Source organism: Humulus lupulus, chromosome 5 (genome assembly GCF_963169125.1).
Source record: "Humulus lupulus chromosome 5, drHumLupu1.1, whole genome shotgun sequence".
Taxonomy (NCBI): domain Eukaryota; kingdom Viridiplantae; phylum Streptophyta; class Magnoliopsida; order Rosales; family Cannabaceae; genus Humulus; species Humulus lupulus.
This window is the reverse complement of record NC_084797.1, coordinates 207,352,656-207,378,165: the sequence shown is the minus strand read 5'-3', so window position 1 is coordinate 207,378,165 and position 25,510 is coordinate 207,352,656. Positions and strand designations below refer to the sequence as shown.

At 38.2% G+C, this 25,510-nt stretch overlaps 1 protein-coding gene across 1 annotated transcript; it reads right to left on the bottom strand.

Moving 5' to 3' along the window:
- Nucleotides 1–9,410: 9,410 nt before the first annotated feature.
- On the bottom strand, nucleotides 9,411–12,083 carry LOC133778089 (ras-related protein RABD2c). Its single transcript, XM_062217912.1, has 8 exons — nucleotides 11,922–12,083; nucleotides 11,098–11,170; nucleotides 10,813–10,860; nucleotides 10,673–10,720; nucleotides 10,368–10,439; nucleotides 10,103–10,258; nucleotides 9,914–10,017; nucleotides 9,411–9,807 (listed from the first exon to the last, which is right to left on the bottom strand). The coding sequence occupies exons 1-8, from the start codon at nucleotides 11,933–11,935 to the stop codon at nucleotides 9,714–9,716; spliced, it is 609 nt and encodes a 202-aa protein (XP_062073896.1). The 5' UTR covers nucleotides 11,936–12,083; the 3' UTR covers nucleotides 9,411–9,713.
- Nucleotides 12,084–25,510: the final 13,427 nt, after the last annotated feature.

The window sequence follows — 25,510 nt, the reverse complement described above, 5'->3', positions numbered from 1 at the left end:
AGACTTATCCGGGGTGAGATGTCAAGGAGGTTGCCTCGGACCTATCCGAGGTGAGAAGCCAAGGAGATTGGTTCAAGGAGAAACATGGCATGCTAGAGGAGAGTGCCATGTTAGAGGAGAGAAGTGCATGTCCTACCACCATGCACGTTCGACCCACAAAAACATGTCCTACCACCATGCATGTCCTACCACCATGCACGTCCGACCAACAAATATTTGTCCTACCACCATGCACATGTTCGACCAGCACTTGCATGGGTGGTCAGTAGGAGGTGGATCAACATGTTAGAGGAGACTAAGTCAAGATTCCCAGAAACAACTTCAACAAGATATGCGGGAATCTCTCATTCTTCCCACAAATGGGGAGTTTGTTACATTTTGAATTTTAAATGTTTCTTTGTAATTTAAATGTAATAAATATAATAAAATATCCCGGTTCTAGGGGATACCGTATGTATGACCTTTAGCCTATAAATAGAGGGCTTATGGGATGAGAGAGGGGCTTCTTCTGCTTCTTCTTTCTAGAGAGAGAAATTTGGGTCTGAGTATTTAGAGAGAGAAAGTGCTGAAATAAGAGAGAATTCTTGTATTTTTGTAATCTGTACTGAAGAAACTCAGTTGGCTCAGTCCATCTGATCTTGAGTACGAATCAATAAATCACAACTCTAAGTGGATTAGGCTATTACCGACAATCGGGGCTGAACCACTATAAAAATCTCCTGTGTTATTTACTTTTCCTGTTTAAACCGTCTGTGTCGTTTTTATTTCTCTTGAAAGTTTGTCGTATTTGACGTTCTCACGTCGTTGGCTAAAAATGCAGTCAACACATACTAACAAAGATAAGATTTGTCAACTTTTGGGAAAAAAGTTTAACAAGACACAACCACACCACTCCCCCTAAAAATAGGGTCCAGAGTTGTACACAAAACAATTAAAATACCACCTACTCCCCCTTTTTGTCTATCAAGGAGCCAAAGTAACTGTGACAGTTAGAATCCCATGATCCGTGGGGGGAAAGACCGGGTAAAAAGCTGTGCAATCCCACACCGCCTAGGGAAGGTCAAGTGTGATGATTCTAAGACTGTGTAGGTATGAGACTACATAGTTGAAGAGGGCTTAAATGGATTAATGGGTAATACCTATATCAATAAGATGCATCTTCTTTTTGGTAGCCCATCACTTCAGAACTCCAAAGTTAAGCGTGTTTGGCCTGAAATAATCTCAAGATGGGTGACCTCCTGGGAAGTTTTCCCAGGAAGTGTGCGAGTGAGGACAAAGCACGTTGGAAAGACTCGTGTTGGTTTGTAGGGTCAATCGTCATTCCAGAAAGCAACCATAGTGACGTGGGGCGTAACAGTAACGAGAATAAAAAATAAAAGACAAGAGACCAGGTTCTTTGGACACAAAAAAGTTTAATAGGACAGACAACTAAACACCCTTGGATAAGGCAGACAGCTGAGCAAGTTGGATAAAGCAGACAGCTGAGCAAGAATTGCTTTTTGAGTGGCAGCCATTGTGCCAAGGAGATTATTAACCAGTACCAGATCAACTTTGTCAGGGAGAATGTCTGATGTCTCAGGAATAACACCAGATGGAGCAGAGGAACTGGAAGCACCGGCAGAGGGTTGGGGAGAACATGCGGTCTTGGTTTGAGCCATTGATTCCTGCACACTAGGAAGCACAAGAAAGAAAAACAATAGAGAATAGCCAAGGAGAAATAACCAGAAAAAAATGAGAGAGTGAGTGAATGGGAGAGTGATCGTGAGAATGTGAGGACCAACGTGAGGTTATAGGCACAAAATGGGTAGTTACTCGATTCTTGACTAGGAGATAGAACATAAACTTTTATCTTAATTGTGAACAAATAAAAAAGGCAACAAAAAATATATTTTTTATTTTCCAACTGTCCTTTTTCACACATAAAACAATTAATATTCAGACAACCTTAACTTTTGAGAGAATATTGACAAAAATAACACTTAATTAATTGGACCAAAAGAGTGCAAGAAATTTTTTCAAATACCCCACAAAATACATTCAGTTTTCTTCTCCATTTATATATATATATATTTATTAATTGACCATAACAATTCATTTTGTTGCAAAAAGAAAAAAATTCGAAACCTGAGAAATAATAACCAAACGAACAAAAATTAAGCGAGTACTTGTAATGTTAGAAAAATTATTTGATCTATATAACAAGCTTGAGAGTGTTGGAATAAAAATAAAGTTTTCAAAGGCAATTTTTTTTAGGGAAAACATTAACATAGAGAATGAGACTTACAATTTTTACTTTTCTTCATTCAGAACAGGTATTTGTGTGTGAAGTGTAAAAAATAGGGTCATTGCCCATGTTGGCAATTTTAGTCTTTTTCTGTAGTACCCAAAGGAGATGCTGTCACACTACACCAGTGGTAGCCCATCTCAATGGTAGTGTATTCTCTACATAGGTCTAATTACACAGGCTCAACTTACTCAAAGTTGGCTTTCACACACTGGCATAGGTAGCTCTATTCTCTCAGAGAAATCTGAAACTGAAGAAATTTTGTAAATTTTGCTCAATACTCTCTTAGTAGGCGTTTTTCCAAAAAATAAATCACGAAGAAATTTTTATTTTGAAACCAACAAACTCAGCATGTCATATATAAAAAATAATTAATCTAAGAGAAGGTACTCACAATTTGTTTTTGAAAATTTAGCAGGTGTACACATAGTTGATAAGCAGCTAGGAAGGTCATGAAAAAAATAATAATTACATGCTACAAACCCCCAAGGATTTTATGAGGGAATCAAACTAGGGTGTTCATTGTCGGTTTGTGCGGGTTGGGTGGATTTTTGACAAACCCAAACTTATAATCGGTTTGATACTTTTCAACCTGTAACCCACCGAATTAAAAAAATTGAAGTTCAACCCGACTATCGATTTGAGCGATTTGGGCGAGTTAACCCGCCGAAACTTTTTTTTTTAAAAACAATTTCTAAAAAATCATTTTCACTAATTTTTATTATTATTTTATCTATTTTTAGTTTGTATTTGTAACTAAAATAATTGATACTTTAAAATATATGATTTTTTATAAAAAAAATTTAATTTTAATTTAGTTTTATATATGTATAATTAATAATTAAATAAATATAAAATTAAAAAAAATAGACAAATCCTTAATTGGGCGGGTCTGGTTAAATTGGGTGGGTTTCCAAAAATTTCAACCCGCCCAATATAATAATTGAGCGGTTTGAAATGAAGGTCGAGTTTTTCGGGTTGCATTTTTTGTCGGTTTTTTCGAGTTGGTTTGGGCGCGTTGCAAAATTTTTTGCACAACCCTAAATCAAATAGAATTGAATCTAGGTGAAAATATCAACAACTAGCTTGTCAGTCTTAAAGTATTCAAAAATCAGTGTTTTATTCTCAACAAGCTCTCTAATGAAGTGATGCCTAATATTAATATGTTTTGTGCGTGAGTGTTGAACTGGATTTTTAGAAATATTTATTGCACTAGTGTTGTTTCAAAAATCAATTAAAGTATCCAATTCAAACCCATACTCAAATTTTTCTCTTAAAAAATCAACCCAAGTAAAATGAGACAAGTCATCTACACCCACAAAAATGTATATTTTTCCATTTAAGCTTTCAACCTGAATTGGACTCATTAGATCAATGTGAAACAATTCTAAGACCTTGGCGGTATTCACATCTGTGATACCTTTGTGAGTGATATTTAATTGCTTACCAAGTTGGCAAGGTTCGCATTTATCGATAGATTCTCTACCCAACTTGGGTAAACAACGAACAATACCTGCATTTGACAATTTTTTCAAGTTTTTTATATTAATGTTACCAAGTTTTTCATGCCACAAATCAGTAGATTCGCTTATGGTTGAGTGACAAGACAGATTTTGAGAGAGATTATAACAATTATCAACTGATTTGAATCCTTTGAGAACACAATTTCTATTTTGATCAATCACACTACAATCATCACAAGAAAAATTAACAGTGTATCCTTGATCACAAATTTGACTTATGCTAATTAAGTTAGCATTCAATCCATCAACCAACATAACATTTTTAGTTTAGGTAACCCTTCCAAATTTAGGGTTCCCTTTCCAAGAACTTTACCTGCTACACCATCACCAAAAGTGAATGCACCACAATTTACAACCTTAACATTAATGAGAATATTCTTGTCACCTATCATATGTCTAGAACATCTACTATTAAAGTACCAATAATTAGATGTATAAGTTCCATGACAAGTAAATGCAGCAAGACAATTATTCTCATCCTTTTTGACCCATTTTTGTTTAGGCGCATGATGTTTCTTTTGCACATTTTTGAATATTTCATGATGAAAATAATTTGCATTAAAAAATTCATCATAGTAAAACACTTTGGTCGAATGTGACCTTTGACTCCACAAAAATGGCAAGTGAGAATGAATTTCTTAGTCCTTTCATTGGACGTAAGATTTTTACCTATCTGTCTCTTTGTTGACGAAACATTTTGAGATGTTGATGGATTAGACACCTGCAGTGTTATATCAGAAGAAAAAACAAGTAATGAACGGGCTTGGACAAACATTGGATTTCCCTTTGATTGGGACCTTTTAGATCCCAATCCAGCATCGTTTCGTTGACCTGCATTCTGGACTTCCTAAAAAATTGTAGAACTTGGATTAAGTATTTGAACATTTTTCTTTATAAGATCAAGCTCCCTATTCAGATAGATAATTTCAGCATTTTTATCAACAATCTTATTTTGAAGAACTTTAATATTTGATTCAAGTTCATCATTTCTGTAAGAGAGAGATTTATGATATTTTGCATTTGATCTATTCACAGCACACAACTTAATCCATTCATCATACATTTTTTTTTTATAAAATTCTTCCAGTGAATCTTTATTGACTTCTGATTCATCAGAATCAGTGTCAACAACATCACCAGTACCTGTCATATCATCAATAACTTTATTTACCGAAATAGTATTGTTCAGGCAAACAAGCTGTTTATTTTTCTGCAAAAAACAAGGAAAATTAGAGAGTACAAATGTCAAAGCAACATTTTCACCATCTTCATCACTACTTTCAGAGTTATCATCACTCCAAGTGGCATTCATGCCTTTTTTATTTCTTTTCAAGGTATTTGCACATTCTGACTGAATATGACTAAAACCATCACATTCCCTGCATTGAACTCCCTTTTTATTATTAGGAACAAAAGATTTAGAAGATGTGTTCCCTTTTGAGAATTTAGAAAAATTCTTTTTATTGCCCAATTTTTTCATATATTTTTTAAAATTTCTAGTCATTATGGCCAACTCATTATCATCTTCATCATCTGAACTTACATTTTCAAAACTTTTCAAAGTAATAGATTTTTCTTTTTCTTTTACCTTGTTCATTTTTTCTTTTTGTCTGATCTGTTGATTCATTTCAAAGGTTCGTAGAGAACCCATTAGTTCTTCCACATTCATGGAATTTAGATCTTTGGCATCCTCCATGGCCGTTAGCTTGGTGCTAAACCTATCAAGTAAAACACGAACAATTTTTCGAACTAAAATAGATTCATCTAATTTTTCACCTAAGGCAAAAAATTCATTAGCAACATCAGACAATCTCTCATAAAAATCAGTAAGAGTTTCAGTTTCAGACATTCTAAGATCCTCAACTTTTGTTTGTAACATAATGGACCTGGAACGCTTGACATCAGCAGTTCCTTCAAATTAAGTTTGAAGGATTTGCCAAGCTTCTTTGGCTGAATCACAAGAGGATATAAGTTTAATATACCCTTCACCAACACCATTGAACAAAGTGTGCAAGGCCTTGTTATTGCAACTGGACAATAAATCATCAACACTTGACCAATTTAACTCACATTTTACCGTTGTTTCACTAGTTTTTGCGTCAACCTCAGTCGGTGTTGACCAATCTGTCAAGACAAATCTCCATGCCTTCTCATCTTGAGATTTGATGAATGCTTTCATTCTAACCTTCCAGTAAGGATAATTTGAATCATTAAGCAATGGTGGACGAGTTATAGAACTCCCTTCTACAAAAAATAACATGTTGCAAACAGAAACACAAACAAACGAAAAGAAAAACACACGATCTCACTAAGAGTTTAGTGAACCGCTATGATACCAATTGAAATTCTGTTTTTTAAGATTACCAACTGAATTTAACAAACAATTTAATTAATGCGGAATAGTTAAACAATTGTTTGAACAGACAGATATTCTGATGTATCAGGACAGATTGCTGATGAATCAGAATATACGAACAGAAAGTAAATAAACTAAAATTAACGTGACACAAGAAGTTTTTTACGTGGTTCGGAAAACCTAGCCCACGGGGCCACGCCCAAAGATAAAATAAATTAGTAAAGTCTCAAGAATACAATAAGTAATTCCTTGTCGCAACCTTGAAGTACTCCAGTTTAATAATCTGATTTTGATAAACACCAATAACATGAAATCCCTTCTGAACTTGATGAGTGATCGCTTCCTCCCGAAGTGAGACTTATGGAAATCTTCTCCCAAAGATTGTATGTCACGGTCATATACTTTATAACATGTTTAAGAATAAACAACACAAAGAAAAACAAACAAACAAAGAGATAGTTGAACAAAGACTACTCTTTACATAAAAAAGAACTCTTCAAAATATAAAATATTAGAGTGGTGAAGAGATAAGATTAGTTGTTGCTTAGGTCTGTATTTATAGAGTTTAGGAAACCCTAAGCCAGCTAATCTCGTTCATGATCCCAATCAGACCAAATTAGGAAGATACTAAAAATAGTTTCCAATTACATTAACTATAGGATTTTCCAGGTGAGACAGAGAATCATTCTCTAGCATCAGGAAAATGGGAGAACCTAGACTTAAATCCCAACCAGGTTCAAATTTGGAAATTTCCTTACTTTGGGCACAAGCATCATTCAGTTTCCTCATTTTAAACCAGATAAAATCAAGAAAAATATACAAAGAATAATTCTTTAATACACACTCATTATGGATAAGGTTGCCATAAATAAATAAGGAAACTTGACTATATATAAAATGCACTTAATAAAAAATTGATTCTTACCAAAATGAGACACAATCCACTTACTTACCCAATATATAATTTCGAAAAATACCAATTAAATAATAAAATGTATATTAAAAATGTTAGCCAAAATAGGATTTTACAGTAGGTTTCTTTTTTATTTTTGTTTTCAAATGGCCATAGAGACGATTTGTGTGTGTGTGTGTGTGAGAGAGAGAGAGATGAACTTTTGGCCGTGGGGAGGTGGTAGTGGTGGGGAGGGGCTGCCATGGTAGAGAGAAATAGTTTGAGAGAGAGATGAACGTTTAATGAAATAGACATTATTGTCAAAATTTTAGAAAATGACATATATTTAGGATGTCTATTAAATTTGTAATATGAGTAAAATATGGTATACTATTTAGCATATAGTCTGAAATTTCTCATACTAAATTTAACTCTCTCTTTTTCATCTTAATTTCAACAATAGTAGTTTCTCTTACAAAACCTACTATAATTAATTCTACATTCTTATTTTAATCAACTTTTTTTAATATTAATATTTTACCTTTATTAATTAACTTTATGATAATCATTTATAATTATATCAGCACAAAGCTGAAAGAGATATACTATTTTTTTTACTAAAATTGAAACTATGATTAATTTTCATAGATTATACTCCGCTTAAATTAGGAGACAAAAATAATATATATTTTTATATATATAAACGTATATCGGTACAAAAAAATTAAACGTAGAAACAATATGGTTGGCATTAAATCGTCTTTTTTTTTAAAAAAATGTCAGGCTTTAATATGCATTACACTTAAAAATAAGTAATAATGTGTTAAAATATCTAGAGATCAATATCAATGAGACACGAAAATCATATGTACATGTATAAATGATCCTCGGTCGGCCTGCTTGATCTGGTTAGATCAAGCGTGCTTTGAGAGGCAACTATTTTTTATCTTTATGATAAACTTGTTAATATGTTTGGTACTTATATCGCTATTGGTAAAGATGTAAAAACTACTATTAATGTGGTGGATGAATTGACCAAATATTGGAAATTTGGAATAGATAAATTATCTTTGACCCTCAATAATTTGGCACCAACCAATCCACAAACTAGTAAAAACTATAAATGCAATCTTTTGAAAAGAAAGAAAAATATCATTTTGAAAAGAAAAAAAAAAGAATATCGAATGAGAGAATGCGATGCAAAAAGTCTTGTGAAAATATAAGAGCGTTGATCGTTTGAATTCTAAATTGAAGAATATAGTAAGTTAGGTTTCCTCAACACAAATTTGTACCAGGTGACCAAAAAATATTTGGGATTTTTTTTTATTGCAAATTAACCAAATCGAAGAATGTAGTTTGTTGGCCGAGAATCCATCAAACTTGAATGGTTTTTATTGTGCCCATTTTGGTTAACAAATAGGTCATAGGCGTGAAAGCTTTTCTGAGAAGCATAACATGGTCCATTTTGACCATCAATGACCCAAACAACTAATCTAACTAAATGGAATTCCATAGTAGCATATTATATTATTAATTGACCAAGTGTGAATAGAATGTAAGAATGATGTAATGATATATTTTTTTAATAGTTCCAACATTATTGTGTATTACCATAGATTTTTATATTTCAGGAATACTAAAAATATACTTCAAGAATACTAAAAATGAAATAGATGAAATTTGTGGAACTTTTATAATGAATTAATAAAATATTTATCATTTTTATTAATACAACTTAAGTTTATTGAAAATCAATACAAATATGCATTTAAAATAACTTAAGTAAACACTATAATCATTTATTTGTATGTCTACAATTTTGAATGAAACTTTGTTTATGATTTCAAATTTAATCAATGATAATCATTTATTTAAATAGTTTTTTTTTATCAAAATAAATAAGGTATAGCTCAATCCCAACGTACACGCCTCTCCCATAAAAGAAAAAAACCAACGTAAACGAAACGCAGGATACTAACTTTACAGCACTCCCATGCGACCCCATCCAAAACAATAATTGAGTGGAAAGTACAATTTTGCAAAAGAAATACTTTAAATACAACTTTTAATTCAAATTGAAAAACTCAAAGAAGTTGGTGGTGTTTTCCCGAAATATAACCATATTATTTGTATACAATAAACACCACAAATCTAATTCAAGGCCTCGTTACTTTCCACCAGCTTATGACGCATCGAATTTATCAGAGAATAAATGAGCGTTTAATGAATCTGTATCCATATTTTGCTGCAACACATAACATAATAAATAAATTTGGAAAACTATTGGGAGCTACTAATATTATAGATTAGATCGATTCATTTAATGAAATGGCAATTGCCAAGTAAAGACAAAGGTTAAATAAAGTGGGACACTGGTTGGATAAAATGTGACAAATAATAGGGGCATAATGAGAGAGGGGGGCAAATACTGCTATCCACCAATATTCCTAATTTGTACAGAAATGTTTGTTTCCAAAATCAAAATACATTGAAAAGAATGGTAGATTTAACAAAGTACTGACAACTGAGAAAGAAAAAAGAGAAATCATGAGAGACAATTATCTTTTATATCAAAGCATTAAGATAAGGAACTAGTTTTACATGCCCACTGGAAACACGAATTAACATCGTTCCCACCACCACCACTACTATTTCCATTTAAGACGAGCAGCAACCGGACTTCTGGTTGACGGGCTGTCCTCGGATCTGGACCGTCGGTGGCCTGGCATTGTTAACGGGCTGGCTAGCCATCCTATACATAATGCCAATGTGTAAAAATAGTTCAGTTGAAAGAGGAAAAAGAATGTGGCATTTAAGGAAAAATCGATGAATAACCAAATCATAAAAACCACAGTTACCTGTTCTTAATTTCAGCAGCCATGGCCATGAAAGCTTGCTCTACATTTGTTGCACTCTTGGCACTAGTTTCCATGAATGGGATTCCAATTTCATCAGCGAATGCCTGAACAATAATAAAATGGTCAATGTCTGTTCTTGATCACCTCTCACAACAGAAATATATAACCAACTGTAGGTGAGTTTTTTACCTTAGCAGTCTCATAGGACACTACTTTGTTCGCTGTAAGATCGCACTTGTTTCCAACTAAAAGCTTGTTCACATTTTCACTGGCGTAGCGGTCAATTTCATTCAACCATTGCTTGACATTGTTGAAGCTCTCTTGGTCTGTGACATCATAGACAACCTGCACAAGAGCCAATTAACGTAAGACTAAAGTTGTACATGGGGTATCAACATGGGCCATACAGAGAAAAGCACACACAAAATAACAAAAAGAGAAAGAATGTACTTACAATAATGCCATGAGCCCCACGGTAGTAACTACTGGTGATTGTCCTGAAACGTTCTTGGCCAGCAGTGTCCCACTGCATATCCAAACAGCAGCAGGGACAACAATTAGCAATTGCAATAGCAAAATGCATCACAATTCACAATAGAATATTGGGATGAAGGAATGTGATTATATTACAACAAAAGTAATAAATATATTATTAATTAATACATTTGACAAGTTCTAAATATCATGCAAATAGCGTGACACAGATCTTAGCACCATTATCAACAAAGCAAACCGCAACGAGGAAATTCATTTACTTACAATTTGAAGTTTAATGGTCTTCCCATCCTGTTCCACAGTTCTGATTTTCTAGAAAAGGAAAAATAAATACAGAGATTAGAGCTGCCTAAGTTAAAGATATTAGGTGTGTAACATAGTACTGTACATAAATAATTACTTACAAAATCAACTCCAATAGTACTGATGTAGCTGTCCAGGTATGAATCATCCTAGATTGCCAAAACCACGCATTATATTGAATTTTTTTCTATATAAAATTTATAAGAACACCAGAAGTTCATCAACAACGCAATCACCAAGTGCCCATAAATACATTAATTTCAAACACATAATAAAACACAAGTTCGACCACCATGATGCCTTTCCCCGAATAAATATCCTTTTGTTCTTCCTATGCAACACATAAATTTTTTCTATCTCAATAGAGAGAAAGTAAAGCAACTTACAGCAAACCTCAGAAGTAGACATGATTTACCGACACCAGAGTCTCCAATAAGCAAAAGCTTAAAAAGATAGTCACTGCATATATGAGAACACCAAAGGTAATAAATATTAGTAAGAAATTAGATTTTTACAGCAAAAGGTCCAAAACAAATGATCTCATTAAATCTGACAATAATATCGCAGCGGTTAAGTAGTCTTAAGCACAACTAGCAGCTGAAGTTCCATAACCCATCAGTGACCTCGTCCAGAGAATCACAAATAAAATAGAAAAAGAAAAAGAGGCTAAATTAAACAAAAATTATTACCCCCAAATTCTACAAATCTATTTACCAATTCGGGAAATCATCCGGAGAATTTCCCCTAAATTAAGCCTCTAAATTTCGTAAATATTTTACACTTTAAAGATTTGAAGCAGATTCTTCAAATTAACAGACATATTTCAACGATTGGGTCAAATTTTTTTTATCCAAATTCTGATTCCCCTCCAGAAACTCGTTACCCTAACTTTGTCCCAAACGTCAACGGATCTAAACCGAAAGCGCATAGATCTTAATCCACAAGCGAAGTTCAAAAAAACTTTTCAATCCAATCACTATATCAAAGAATCATAGACTATTACACTGAATCAACAGTAAAAATAGAGAACGTTTTCAGATTAAAAAATAAATCAAATAAGAAAAAATAAAATAAAATCATAGCAGATCTAACCAAATTCGATAGCAAAAAAGCAAGCATCAAAGATACATAATTCCAAGGTCCTAAGATCAAAAACCAAAAACGAACCAAACAAAAATGAAAGAAAAAAGGTAATAAAAATTGAGCTTACTATTCGGGATTCATGGCTTCGACGAGGAAGAGATCAAATAAATGAGTCGAATTGAGGAAGGTTTGAATGGATATCGCCGGAGAAAATAGAGAGCGAGATTTGGGATCTTCGCCAGAGAAAGAGAAGGAGAAAATAAAAAATAAAGGGAGGTTGGGTTGATGAAGATGGTGCGTGTATTTAAAGCCCACCCCAAATCGTCGGGAAGGAAGGGGTGACTTGCTAACTGGGTCGACCGTTTGCCACGTGTTTTGTCTCTATCTCAATTGACCATTTTACCCTTCTTGTCAACTTTTTCCAATATTATATAATCTAATTTTTATTATTTAATTATTCCTTCAAAAATGTAAAATATTTTTTTTTTCAAAAATGCTTTTTCTCCGCACATCATCACCCATCATTGTCATGTTACCAAATAGATTAGAGACGCGTGAGTCTCACTCACTCCAAAGAATTTCCATGCTAAGTTACTGTTTAACTATGACAAACTTATTTAGCCAAGATAATATCAACTTTAATTGACAAAACTTCAAACGCATAGTAGATCATATAATCTTAAATAGGATATAATCCGATAGAATTTTGATGGGTGAAGACTTACGAATCTAGCGCACAAATGCTATATTTCTTTGCTCTTTAGCCAAAAAAAAAAGAAAAAGAAAGAAGTTTTAGCTTTGGGTATAACTCATATATGATAATGATAATAGTTGTGAATGGTGGTGCGTCTATCATGGAATCTAAAGTTATAACACATTAGAGATATATGATTCTCTTCACCATTATGGTAATAGTACTTTTATACTAAGGTGATTTTAGTTTAAATTTTGGTAAAAATATAAAAAATCCATGTATATGTTGTACATATTAGGAATGTTAATTGGTCAATTTTGGTGGGTTGGGATATTTTCAATATGTCCAAAGTTATAATTAGGTTGACACTTGCCAACCAGTAATCTGCCCAATAATTGGGTTGAGCGGTTTGTGCGGGTTAATTCGCACAAAACGCTAAAACTTTTCTTTAAAAAATGTTAGAGATTATAATATTAAATGGAATGAATAGAAATCAAGATACAACTCTAAGCAAGAAATACAATAGACAAGGTGTTTACTAAAATAGATGTTACAAACTCAATTGCTAAAAATACAAGTAAATAGATTTGAGAAGTAGTAGAAGAGAAGAAATGTAACGCTCTACCACCTTAGAGTCGTTACCATGTGATTTATAAATGTGCTATTAACCCACTAATCGAGGTTTTAGGTTAAAAAGTGTGATTAAATCAAAATAAAGACTCATTTGACAAACGTTAATTATAAAAGATTTGGACATTCATTAAAGTCATAAAAGTTATACATTAGGATCCCAAAATATTGTTTAAGAAAATGTATTACTATTCAAAAGTTTCAATACAGTTGACCTAAGCGACAAATTCAACCATTTACAGTAAATTCCTCAAACAACCCCAGTTATGGTAGCCAGGTAGGCCGAACATGTACACGTTGCTCCATGCTCTTCAACTTATGGTTGGTCGACCTTTCCTTTACCCTTACCTGCACCATAGAGCACCCGTGAGCCGAGGCCTAGCAAGAAAACTCAACATAAAGCATATCACAATTCAATCCTGTAATAAACAACTTAAATAGATAATTGATTAAACATATAGCGACCTATGCCAACCCAGGTGCTTTACCAGGCACTAGGTTCACGATCTTCACCGAGCGGGTGAGTACAACACCCTTAGAGGGCCTCGCCCTGGCAGCCTGCATTCAGCATGCTTAATGTCGATCCCGGCCTTTGTCGTTCCCAGCCTTTGTCGTTCTAGGCCTTCCCCGTTCTCGGCCTTCGCCATTCGCGGTCTTTTCCGTTCATTCATAATCATGCACAACATAGCATAACATTTACAGGTATTCACACACACATTAAAACAAATAATATGGCCATGCCTTACTCTACGAGTATGAATAGTTTTCTTACTTGTGTCCCGAGAAGGTTGCTTAATGCGATCCCGAGCACGATCCCCTAAACCTGAGCCTTGACATGAAACCTTGTCACAACGCATTAATAAATAGACATCCATCAAGCCCTAACCAATTTAAGAACTTTGGGTTAATATACTAGCCTTCAGGACCTCGAATTCTACTAAACTGGGTAGTGATATCCTTCCTGAGTCCTTACATTTAGGTTCTCGAGCTTAAAACCCCATATTGGCCATAATTCCCTATTTGAGCAGCGGACCAACCCATTAGGGTCGCGACGCGCTACAAGTCAAAGAGCCTTGGGTTCTCATCAAGGGGACACGGGCCGCGGCGCGCCTTAGCCTGCGCCACGTTGCCTAGACGTTTTCAGAGGCTCCTAAGCCTTTTTGTTCATACGGGTCGCGGCACCTGAAGAACAGGGCCATGACTCGAGCCTCAAAGCCCAGAAATCCCATGCATTTTCACTACATTTTCCTCATCCAGACTTACTAATTCATACCCAATTCAGCCCCTATACCTAGGATTCGTGTCTTGGCAACTTAGTCAGTATAAACACCTCAAAAACCATCTCATAATCTCATCAAAACCTCAAAATCAGACCAAATCTTGAACCTAAGCAAAACTTAACAAAATCACAGCAGGAACTCACAAATTTTGTACCAGAATCCTTACCTCAATTGATGATTCAACCCTGAGCTAATTCCCCAACACTCTTAGCTTGTTTTCCCAAGTCCCCAGCCTCAATTCTCAACCAATTCCTCAAAGAATTCACCAAAGCTCCAAGCACACCAAAGAGAGAAAGAGAGAGCCGAGTGGAGAGAGAGAGATAAGGTTGAGAGTTGTGTTTTCTTTCTGGTGAGTTCTAGAGTTCCAAGCCTAGTCTAGGTCTACCCCTTAGCCTCCAAATGACTAAATTACCTCTATGCTAACCTTAGTCACTTAAATGCCTCCGAGGGAAATCCCGTCATTTGCCTTATCTTGCTAATTCCTCGAGTGTTCTTATAAATCCCCATTTAATCCTGACATACCCAAATAATCGCTAAGTTACTACCCGTTACCCGGTAATCTCAAACATGTACTATAGTCCCAAAATACCCCTAGGCTCAACCCAAGCTAGGTATTCGACCCCGTTGTGACTATTTCGCTATTCCACTCCCTAGAACCGTCTCAGATCACACACCACAAATAAATCTCCACAATCTTATGGTCTCAAGCTCAACACACATCTAATTTACATTCATGCCCTCAACGAGCCAAAATTACAAATATGCCCATAATTACCAAAATTGGCCCACATGCATATTTAATTCACCTAAACATGCATTTCTAATCACATAATCATTTAATCTACGTAATAACATAATTAAATCAATTATTGCCCTCCCAACACGATAATCAAGGCACTAAGCCTTATTAGCAAATTTGGGATGCTACAAGAAAATTACAAACTCAAAGCATGAATAATACAAATATATTAACTAAGAAAGAACTAAAACAAAAGATGTAAAGAACAAGAAATACAAAAGAATGAAGTAGGAATAATATAAAGAACACAAATTCTCACACGACCAAAGTGTATAGTAGTGGGGATCACCAACTTGAACAAGGTTCAAGACCTTTATCCAAAGCTTATTTTCCCATATTCTCTAAGCACTAAGGGATCTCCCAAGGAAAATAGCTCTCTGGAATTATCAAGTCTCTATGGTGTGTTTTTCCAACCAAGTGCTTTGTGGATAGAAAATTGTGTCTCTTACAAGTGAGCATTAGACTCATTTTTATAGAGTTTTGGGACACCCTTTGAATTTAAAATTCCACCAACCCCTTTGGCTGTTATCAATATTTAATTGGATGTTTATGGAATTAAAATGAAGATTTGGAAGTTACTTGGTGTTGACGCGGTTTTCGCCAATAGTTAAGAAATAATAAGGTAGATTAGTGCTTAATAAACCATAATGAAAAATAAATTATTTCACTTAAGAACACAGAACTTTTACGTGGTTCAGTGGTTAAAATTCACCTAGTCCACGAGTCTATATTATTGTTATTTTTCTCTCTATTTTGGCAGAGTTTCAGTATTACAGAATAATCGTTCCTTTTCCGTCCAACATTCCCAGTATTTATAAGGGAATTTCATGGACAGGTTTGGGTAACCGCGTGAGTCAATCACACATTTACATAATTATTACATTTAATACAAATAATTCCCATTTATATTGGGACATGATCCGATCATAAGATAAATGTACTCCTAATATGTGGGATATTAAATATGGCAACTTGGTCATAAATATGCGTATAAAGGGATCCCGAGTCTCTGGGGATCCGTGGATATGCAATATACTAGAACTACCACAAACTGGATATCTCCTCCAAGCTCGTGCTTCAACAGCCTTCGTGTCTGTAGCTCGAGTTAAACCCAGGACGCCTAACTCCATGCGCGACCACATGAAACTATTGTTGTCCACGTGGATAATAAGCAGATATCACTCCCTTGGTTATTTCTCCGTATATTTATTCGCCAGTTGTATCCGAGCTGAGTGAATGAACTCGGGCTAAAATTAGGGTACAACATTTTCCCCCCAAGCTCCTGCTCGTGTATGACGTCGTCACTTTCTGACCTATATAGTAGGGGCTTTTAGACTTCCCTTACACAAAACCACACCTGCCCACTACTCAAGTACTGGACACGTAGTGTATCGCGATTGGCGTCTGTTCGAGTTTCGAGGATGTTGACTACATTTTTAGCCAACGACGTGAGAATGTCAAATACGACAAGCCTTCAAGAGAAATAGAAACGACACAGACGGTTTAAACAAGAAAAGTAAATAACACGGGAGATTTTTATTGTGGTTTAACCCCGATTGTCGGTAATAGCCTAATCCACTTAGAGTTGTGATTTATAGATCTGTACTCAAGATCAGATGGACTGATCCAACTGAGTTTCTTCAATACAGATTGTGAAAATACAAGAGTTCTCTCAAATATTAGCACTTTCTCTCTCTAGAATACACAGACCCAACTTTCTCTCTCTAGAAAGAAGAAGCAGAAGAAGCCCCTCTCTCATCCCATAAGCTCTCTATTTATAGGCCTGGGATTCTCAACTGATATCCCCTTACGATAGGGATATTTTATTATATTTATTACATTTAAATTACAAAGAAACATTCAAAATTTGAAATGTAACAAACCCCCCATTTGCGGGAAGAATGAGAGATTCCCGCGTATGTTGTTGAAGCTGTCTCTGGGAATCTTGACTTAGTCTCCTCTAGCTAGTTGATCCACCTCCTACTAACCACTCATGCAAGTGTTGGTCGGACGTGTATGGTGGTAGGACATGCATGGTGGTAGGACATGTTTTCGTGGGTTGAACGTGCATGGTGGTAGGACATGCACTTCTCTCCTCTAACATGACACTCTCCTCTAGCATGCCATGTTCCTCCTTGAACCAATCTCCTTGGCTTCTCCTCGGACCAAGGTGGTCCGAGGCAACCTCCTTGGCACCTCACCTTGGACAACATTGAGGCAACCTCCTTGGCACCTCACCTTGGACAACATTGAGGCAACCTCCTCCATGACATCTCACCTTGGACAAGTTCAAGGCATTCTCCTTTAGCATCTCCCAAACATGTCCGATCGAACATTGTATAGGCTCTCCTTATCAAAATCTAAGTCTCCATCCTCTTGCATGAGACTCCTCCTCCTTAGCTACTTACCTTGGACACGTTCGAGCCAACACTTAGGAAACCTTGGGAGGCTTGCCTCCTACACACCCTTGGGGTCTCTTAGGAACACATCCTCCTTGGGGTCTCCTAAGACCACTTTCTCCTTGGGGTCTCCTAAGACCACTTTCTCCTTGGGGTCTCCTAAGACCACTCCCTTGGGGTCTCCTAGAATGCATTCTCCTTAGCCTCCTAGGATGCATTCTCCAATTTTTGGGTATAACATTTGCCCCCCAAGTTTATTATACGATTTCCCTCGTATGATAAACTTTTCTTCTAGCAAAATATTCTTGAGATCATTCAAAAGCTCCTATCCGGTTGATAACTTTCACGTAAACTTCCATGATAGAACTTGTCTGGTGATTTCTTCAAACTCCATTTTCTTGATACAATGAAAACATAAGCTCCCTTTGTATATGTTGCAAGATCATCATGGTATAGAGACAGGTTGTTGAATATCCTCAATTTGGTTGCGCTAGGATTAGAACTTCGGTGATCGATCGGATGCTAGGACTGGGGCCCTCGAACAAGATTGTCCGATCGGACACATGCATTAGGCTCCTTAGATATGCTCGGCTTGCACCATGAAAAACATGGTCTCCTTGGATGTGATCCGATCGGATGCATGCACTCTCCCCGGGTATGGGTCCAAGGCAATCACTTTGGCTCTCCTCGGACATGTCCGAGCCACACACCTTGGAAGCTCAAACTAAGGTCCGATCAGACTCTTTGTGGCTTCTCCTTGGACCAAGGTGGTCCGAGCCAATTTCCTTGAAGCTCACCTCGGATAGGTCCGAGCCAAGCACTAGGCTCCTTCAACTATGTCCGATCGGACCCTTGGCACACATACATGGCTCTCCTCGGACATGTCCGATCGGAACTTTCATGACTTTTTCTTGAACCAAGGTCCAAGCCAATGACTTGGCTTCTCCTCGGACCAAAGTGGTCCGAGCCAACCTCCTTGAAACTCACCTCGGATAGGTCCGAGCCAAGCACTAGGCTTCTCCAACCATGTCCGATCGGAGCTTTCCATCTAGGGACTCCTCAAGCTAAAGTCCGAACCAATCCCTTGGCACACATGCATGGTGTTCTCCTCGAACTTGTCCGATCGGAGCTTTCCATCTAGGGACTCCTCAAGCTAAGGTCCGATCGGACCCTTGGCACACATGCATGGCTCTCCTCGGACATGTCCGATCGGAGCTTTCATGACCTTTCCTTGAACCAAGGTCCAAGCCAATGACTTGGCTTCTCCTCCAACATGGCCCGAGCCAAGCATTTGGCACACATGCATGGTTTTCTCCTCGTACATGTCCGAGCCACATATCTTGGAAGCTCAAACTAAGGTCCGATCGGACACTTCTTGGCTCCTCGGACACAAGACTACTCAGACTCATCTTGGCTCATCGGATGCATGGGCTGGTTGGACTAACACAGCCGCTAGGGCGAGTGTCCGATCGGATGCATATACTCTTAGACACAAGGCAGGCATGCACTCTTCAGGCAAGGGCCATCCGATCGGATGCAGCTGCTTGGATCCGCACACCGTAGGCACTAGACATACCGCTTGGATGCTAAACACATCTTGGCTCCTCTTGGTCGGATGTAGCACCTTAGGCACAAAATTTCTGGGCCTAGATCCTTGGACGTAGGCGAGATGCTCCTTGGATCAACATGCATCCGATCGGCCATCTCAAGGTATGCTTGGACACCACATTTTTCAAACACTTTAAGCACCTGTATTGATCGTGAGCATGGACAAACAGGCATAAGCCGTGTTGACATGAATGTAATGCAATGCATGGAACAGTAGCTAGCCTTCTAAGCATGCACATCCGATCGAACATAGGCAGCATCACCATTTGGATGCTTCTCCTTGGAACTAGACACACCTTTTGGACCAAACATGGTATACTCCATGCTATAATTTTTTCAAACATTTCACCTTTAGGCACTCTTAGGACCCTTTAGGAAAAACCATCAAAGCACCTTGTTCGAACCTCCCATAATTATTTTGAGAGATTGATTTCTCTCAATCAATCTTAGTGAAAACTTGACTTCTCCTCCTAAAGACAAATTTTCACCATGTAGCATTTATTTTGCATCCATTTGTTTGATTCACTCCAGGAAAGTTGATCGATGATACATGCTTAGCCGACCAGGGAAGTTGTATCTGCTCTCCTGAGCAAGAAAACTTTACACCTGATGAGCTAAACTTGTAGCTGTTGGCACTTATACTTTACTTCTCTTTATTAACTTAAACATTCTAAGTCTCCTCTAGACTTAAAAAGTTATAAGTTTTTTGTGAAGAGTAAAGTCACTCTGGTGTGTGCCTCATATTTTCGCATGAGTACTTAGTTTTCTAACTTAGAAATTCTTAGACATTTCATAAGTCCATGCTAAGTATACTTTCTCACACTCTTATTGCTCTGAAAATTTATGAGCATGATGTTTATAGTCACACGAATATCTGCTCCTAACTTGAAATTTTAAAAAAAATTCCAAGGTACTTAAGCTTTGCCAAGAAAGTTAGCTTAATGGCCTTTTTGGACTTCGAAAATTTACAAGTCAGCCTAAAAACAGATATATTAACTCGTGCTCTTATTGCCTGTGTTAAGTTATATACCAGTATACCCCATGTGCCCCCTAGGTGGTTGAGGGTTGAAAGATCCTTAGTCACTTGCTACCTGACCGAATTTGTTCGAGCAGTTAATTACTCGTGAAACACATAGAATATATGGAAAATACTCAAGCAGTTGAACACTGCTTGAAAATATCGACCAGTTGAACACTACTCGAATAACTAACACACATGCATATTTGTAGCAAGAATCTACCACGCTGCGCGTAGTCTCCTTTATTACTCGTAAATTAAAATGGACAAAACATGTCTAATAACGAGTCTTAAACAACCAAAATTGTTCAAAATAAAATGACTGGTTAGCAAATAACCAGCTCATACACCAAACTTAAATAACAAGTCTAAAAAACTCGAAATCAAGCTACCACTCTGAAAGCGGTATTTAAAAATAATATCTCCTTCGATGCTCTATGTGCACGCCACTCCAGTGATTCCTGCTCCTAGCACTCCTCCTCAGCATACTCCTCCTCTTGCTTCGTTGCTCTCCTCAGCTAAGGGTGGACCTCCACATACAGTGTCTACAGTGAAGTCCACAGGTCCAGGCTGCAAGGGTGGAGATCTTTGTCGCTTGAATCCGGAGTTGCTTCTACCTCCTTCTCCTTGGGGTGTCTCTACTCGCTACTTCTTCAACTTGCCCGACCGGAGAAGAAATTCTATCTCGTCCTTGAGGTGGTTGCATTCATTTGTGTCGTGACCATAATCTTCATGGAAGCGACAATACTTGTTCATGTCTCTCTTCCTCATCTCTCTCCTGATGGGTGGAGGCTTCTTGTAAGGAACCTCCTCTTGACTAGCAAGATATATTTCTGCTCGGCTGGTTGAGAGAGTAGTGTAGTTGGTAAATTGAGGCTCATACTTGGTTGGTTTTTCACTTGAACTCAACTTTGCTTTCTTTTCCTCATGGTGGTCAGACCCATTATTTCCACGCTTCTTTCCACCATCACTAGGAGAGTCAGTTGGTTTGCCTGGGTTGTTTATGCCATTCTCCCCCTTCTCTATCACATCATCCAAATTCATATATTTTTCCGCCCGGTCAAGAAATTGTTGAAGTGTTGAGATTGGATGGTGATGGATGCTGTCCCATAGAGGACTCCGATAAATTATCCCAGCAGATATAGCAACCATCTTCCCTTCGTCTCCTACAGCGGTTGCTCTATTGGCTTCTCTCACGAATCTCTGTATATAGCTCTTTAGAGACTCATCTTTTCCTTGTTTGATATCTGCCAAGTCGTTGGCATAAACTGGTGGAGTCCGGGCAGTGCTAAATTGTCTACAAAACTCCTTCCTGAATGCCTCCCAAGAGGTAATGGAGTTTGGTTTAAACCTCCAATACCACTCCTGGGCAGTGTCCGTCAAGGTGGTGGGGAAGACTCTACACCGATAGTCATCACTCACCCCGAGCAGTTCCATCTGGTCCTCAAACTTCCCAACATGTCTTATCGGGTCTGCCTTTTCGGTATAAATTGGTAGTACCGGTGCTTTGTACTTTGCTGGTGGCTGGGCTGCTCTAATTCGAGCACAAAATGGGCTGTCACTCCGGTGGTCTATCAGATCTATCTCGGAAGGTCGTTTCGACAAACCTTGCATTGCAGCTGCTAGCATGTCAAGTTGGGCTTGGATGGCTGGTGCAACTGATGAGGTCCCAAGGTCTTGACTGCCTGGTCGGGCATTACCATCTGGCGCACTACCGTCAAGTATTTCTACTTGACTAGCAGGGCGGTCCAGATTTCGCCCTTCGACCGGGACGGTCCTCCTCTTGTTAGTGATAACATCCCTTAGATCCTTCGATTTCCCAGATGGCTTACTACGCGGGATCTCATCTCTCCTACTACGCCGCTGGTCGGGGTGCAATGGAGGCTTCTTGGCGCGCTCTGGGCAGTTTTCTCTTCGTGGGTTGTGGTCCTCCTTTTCCCTTGACTGGCTGGTGGGATGACTATCAGCCTTATCCCCTCCATGCCCATCTTTGAACTGTGAGGTCCTATTCTCTCTAGGAGCCTTATTTTGCTCCTGCCCAGGTGGAGTCTTTTTACTGCCCGATCGGTGACTTCTGGAGGGGGTTCTAGAGTGCTCCCCTTGGGTTGAGGTAGTGTGCGATCGGACTCCATCTCCCTCACCAGGTGGGTTATTACCACCCCTCCTTGGTCTATCATTGCTCCTACCACCAGCTTTTGTGGTCCTTGCTCCTGGAGGGGGTCCTCCTCGAACTGCAGCTTGGGCATTGGCTTGGGCCAACTGGGTAGCTGCTTCCAAAGCAAGCGTTGCTTCACGATGTTTCTGATTGACCTCCTCCTGTTGTTGTCTGAGCTCCTCACTTCTGGCCTCCATATCGCGTTTTTGCTGCTCGAAGGCAGCTTTCTGCCTGGCCATCTCTTCAGTAAACGCCTCTTGCCTAGCATGGAATTGTGCCATCTCCTCCTGGAAGGCCCCCATGGTCTCTTGGAGCTCTTCAACTCCTGGAGTCACGTCCTCAAGCATGACCCTAGGCTCATTCTCATGATATTGTGGGCTAGGACCTTTAGATCTAGCAGGTTCTTTAGAGGAGCTTGTCCTCTTGGAAGCAGCAGTGATGTTCTTAGGCGCCATCTTGCTTCAGGGACCGTCTGTTCTTCTCTTCAAGCTCTCAATGAAAGCACCAAAATGTTGACTGCGTTTTTATCCAACGACGTGAGAACGTCAAATACGACAAGCCTTCAAGAGAAATAAAAACGACACAGACGGTTTAAACAAGAAAAATAAATAACACGGGAGATTTTTATAGTGGTTCAGCCCCGATTGTCGGTAATAGCCTAATCCACTTAGAGTTGTGATTTATAGATCTGTACTCAAGATCAGATGGACTGAGCCAACTGAGTTTCTTCAGTACAGATTGTGAAAATACAAGAGTTCTCTCAAATATTAGCACTTTCTCTCTCTAGAATACACAGACCCAACTTTCTCTCTCTAGAAAGAAGAAGCAGAAGAAGCCCCTCTCTCATCCCATAAGCTCTCTATTTATAGGCCTGGGATTCTCAGCTGATATCCCCTTACGATAGGGATATTTTATTATATTTATTACATTTAAATTACAAAGAAACATTCAAAATTCGAAATGTAACAAACCCCCCATTTGCGGGAAGAATGAGAGATTCCCGTGTATGTTGTTGAAGCTGTCTCTGGGAATCTTGACTTAGTCTCCTCTAGCTAGTTGATCCACCTCCTACTAACCACTCATGCAAGTGTTGGTCGGACGTGTATGGTGGTAGGACATGCATGGTGGTAGGACATGTTTTCGTGGGTTGAACGTGCATGGTGGTAGGACATGCACTTCTCTCCTCTAACATGGCACTCTCCTCTAGCATGCCATGTTCCTCCTTGAACCAATCTCCTTGGCTTCTCCTAGGACCAAGGTGGTCCGAGGCAACCTCCTTGGCACCTCACCTTGGTGCTTTCATTGAGAGCTTGAAGAAAATGTTATACCCAAAAATTGGAGAATGCATCCTAGGAGGCTAAGGAGAATGCATTCTAGGAGACCCCAAGGGAGTGGCCTTAGGAGACCCTAAGGAGAAAGTGGTCTTAGGAGACCCCAAGGAGAAAGTGGTCTTAGGAGACCCCAAGGAGAAAGTGGTCTTAGGAGACCCCAAGGAGGATGTGGTCCTAAGAGACCCCATGGGTGTGTAGGAGGCAAGCCTCCCAAGGTTTCCTAAGTGTTGGCTCGAACGTGTCCAAGGTAAGTAGCTAAGGAGGAGGAGTCTCATGCAAGAGGATGGAGACTTAGATTTTGATAAGGAGAGCCTATACAATGTTCGATCAGACATGTTTGGGAGATGCTAAAGGAGAATGCCTTGAACTTGTCCAAGGTGAGATGTCATGGAGGAGGTTGCCTCAATGTTGTCCAAGGTGAGGTGCCAAGGAGGTTGCCTCAATGTTGTCCAAGGTGAGGTGCCAAGGAGGTTGCCTCGGACCACCTTGGTCCGAGGAGAAGCCAAGGAGATTGGTTCAAGGAGGAACATGGCATGCTAGAGGAGAGTGCCATGTTAGAGGAGAGAAGTGCATGTCCTACCACCATGCACGTTCAACCCACGAAAACATGTCCTACCACCATGCATGTCCTACCACCATGCACGTCCGACCAACACTTGCATGAATGGTCAGTAGGAGGTGGATCAACTAGCTAGAGGAGACTAAGTTAAGATTCCCAGAGACAGCTTCAACAACATACGCGGGAATCTCTCATTCTTCCCACAAATGGGGGGTTTGTTACATTTCGAATTTTGAATGTTTAAATGTAATAAATGTAATAAATATAATAAAATATCCCTATCATAAGGGGATATCAGTTGAGGATCCCAGGCCTATAAATAGAGAGCTTATGAGATAAGAGAGGGGCTTCTTCTGCTTCTTCTTTCTAGAGAGAGAAAATTGGGACTGTGTATTCTAGAGAGAGAAAGTTGGGTCTGAGTATTCTAGAGAGAGAATTCTTGTATTTTTGCAATTTGTACTGAAGAAACTCAGTTGGCTCAGTCCATCTGATCTTGAGTACAGGTTTATAAATCACAACTCTAAGTGGATTAGGCTATTACCGACAATCGGGGCTGAACCACTATAAAAATCTCCTGTGTTATTTACTTTTCTTGTTTAAACCGTCTGTGTCGTTTTTATTTCTCTTGAAGGCTTGTCGTATTTGACGTTCTCACGTCGTTGGCTAAAAACGCAGTCAACAGAGGACTACAATAATTTTCTTGTCACTTTTTTGCCGTCGTTTGGTCTATTTAATATTGACCCTTGGATCTTGAACAAACCCAATTGGAAGGCCCAGATTAATCTACACAATTTACGTATAAAAAGGATGGCTAGAGTTCAAACTTCACCACCTTTCATTTAAAAAATTTCCTTTTCTGCACTTCCAAGCCTTTCTTTTTTCCCAGAAATCCCCAAAAACTATTCATCGTACCCAGTCACTCAGAAGCTTTCTAGGAGCTTCCAGTCACCGAGTCTACAGCTTACCGTCGAAGAACACACTGTAAGTATCTCATTTTTTGCTTTGAAAAGTTTTTTCCTCTTTTTTTTTTTTAATGGAATTTTTGTTCTTCACCATGTTCATCCGCAACACTCATTGTAGTTACTGTTAGGCTACTTATAAATGTTCATTCGCAACACTCGTTGTAGTTACTGTTAGGCTACTTATAAATGTTCGTACATAATAGGTCTTGACTTAGGTTTGGCGGGTGAATCAAAAAATGTTTTAGAAATAAGACATTCATAAAACTAGGAAATTTCTGGCT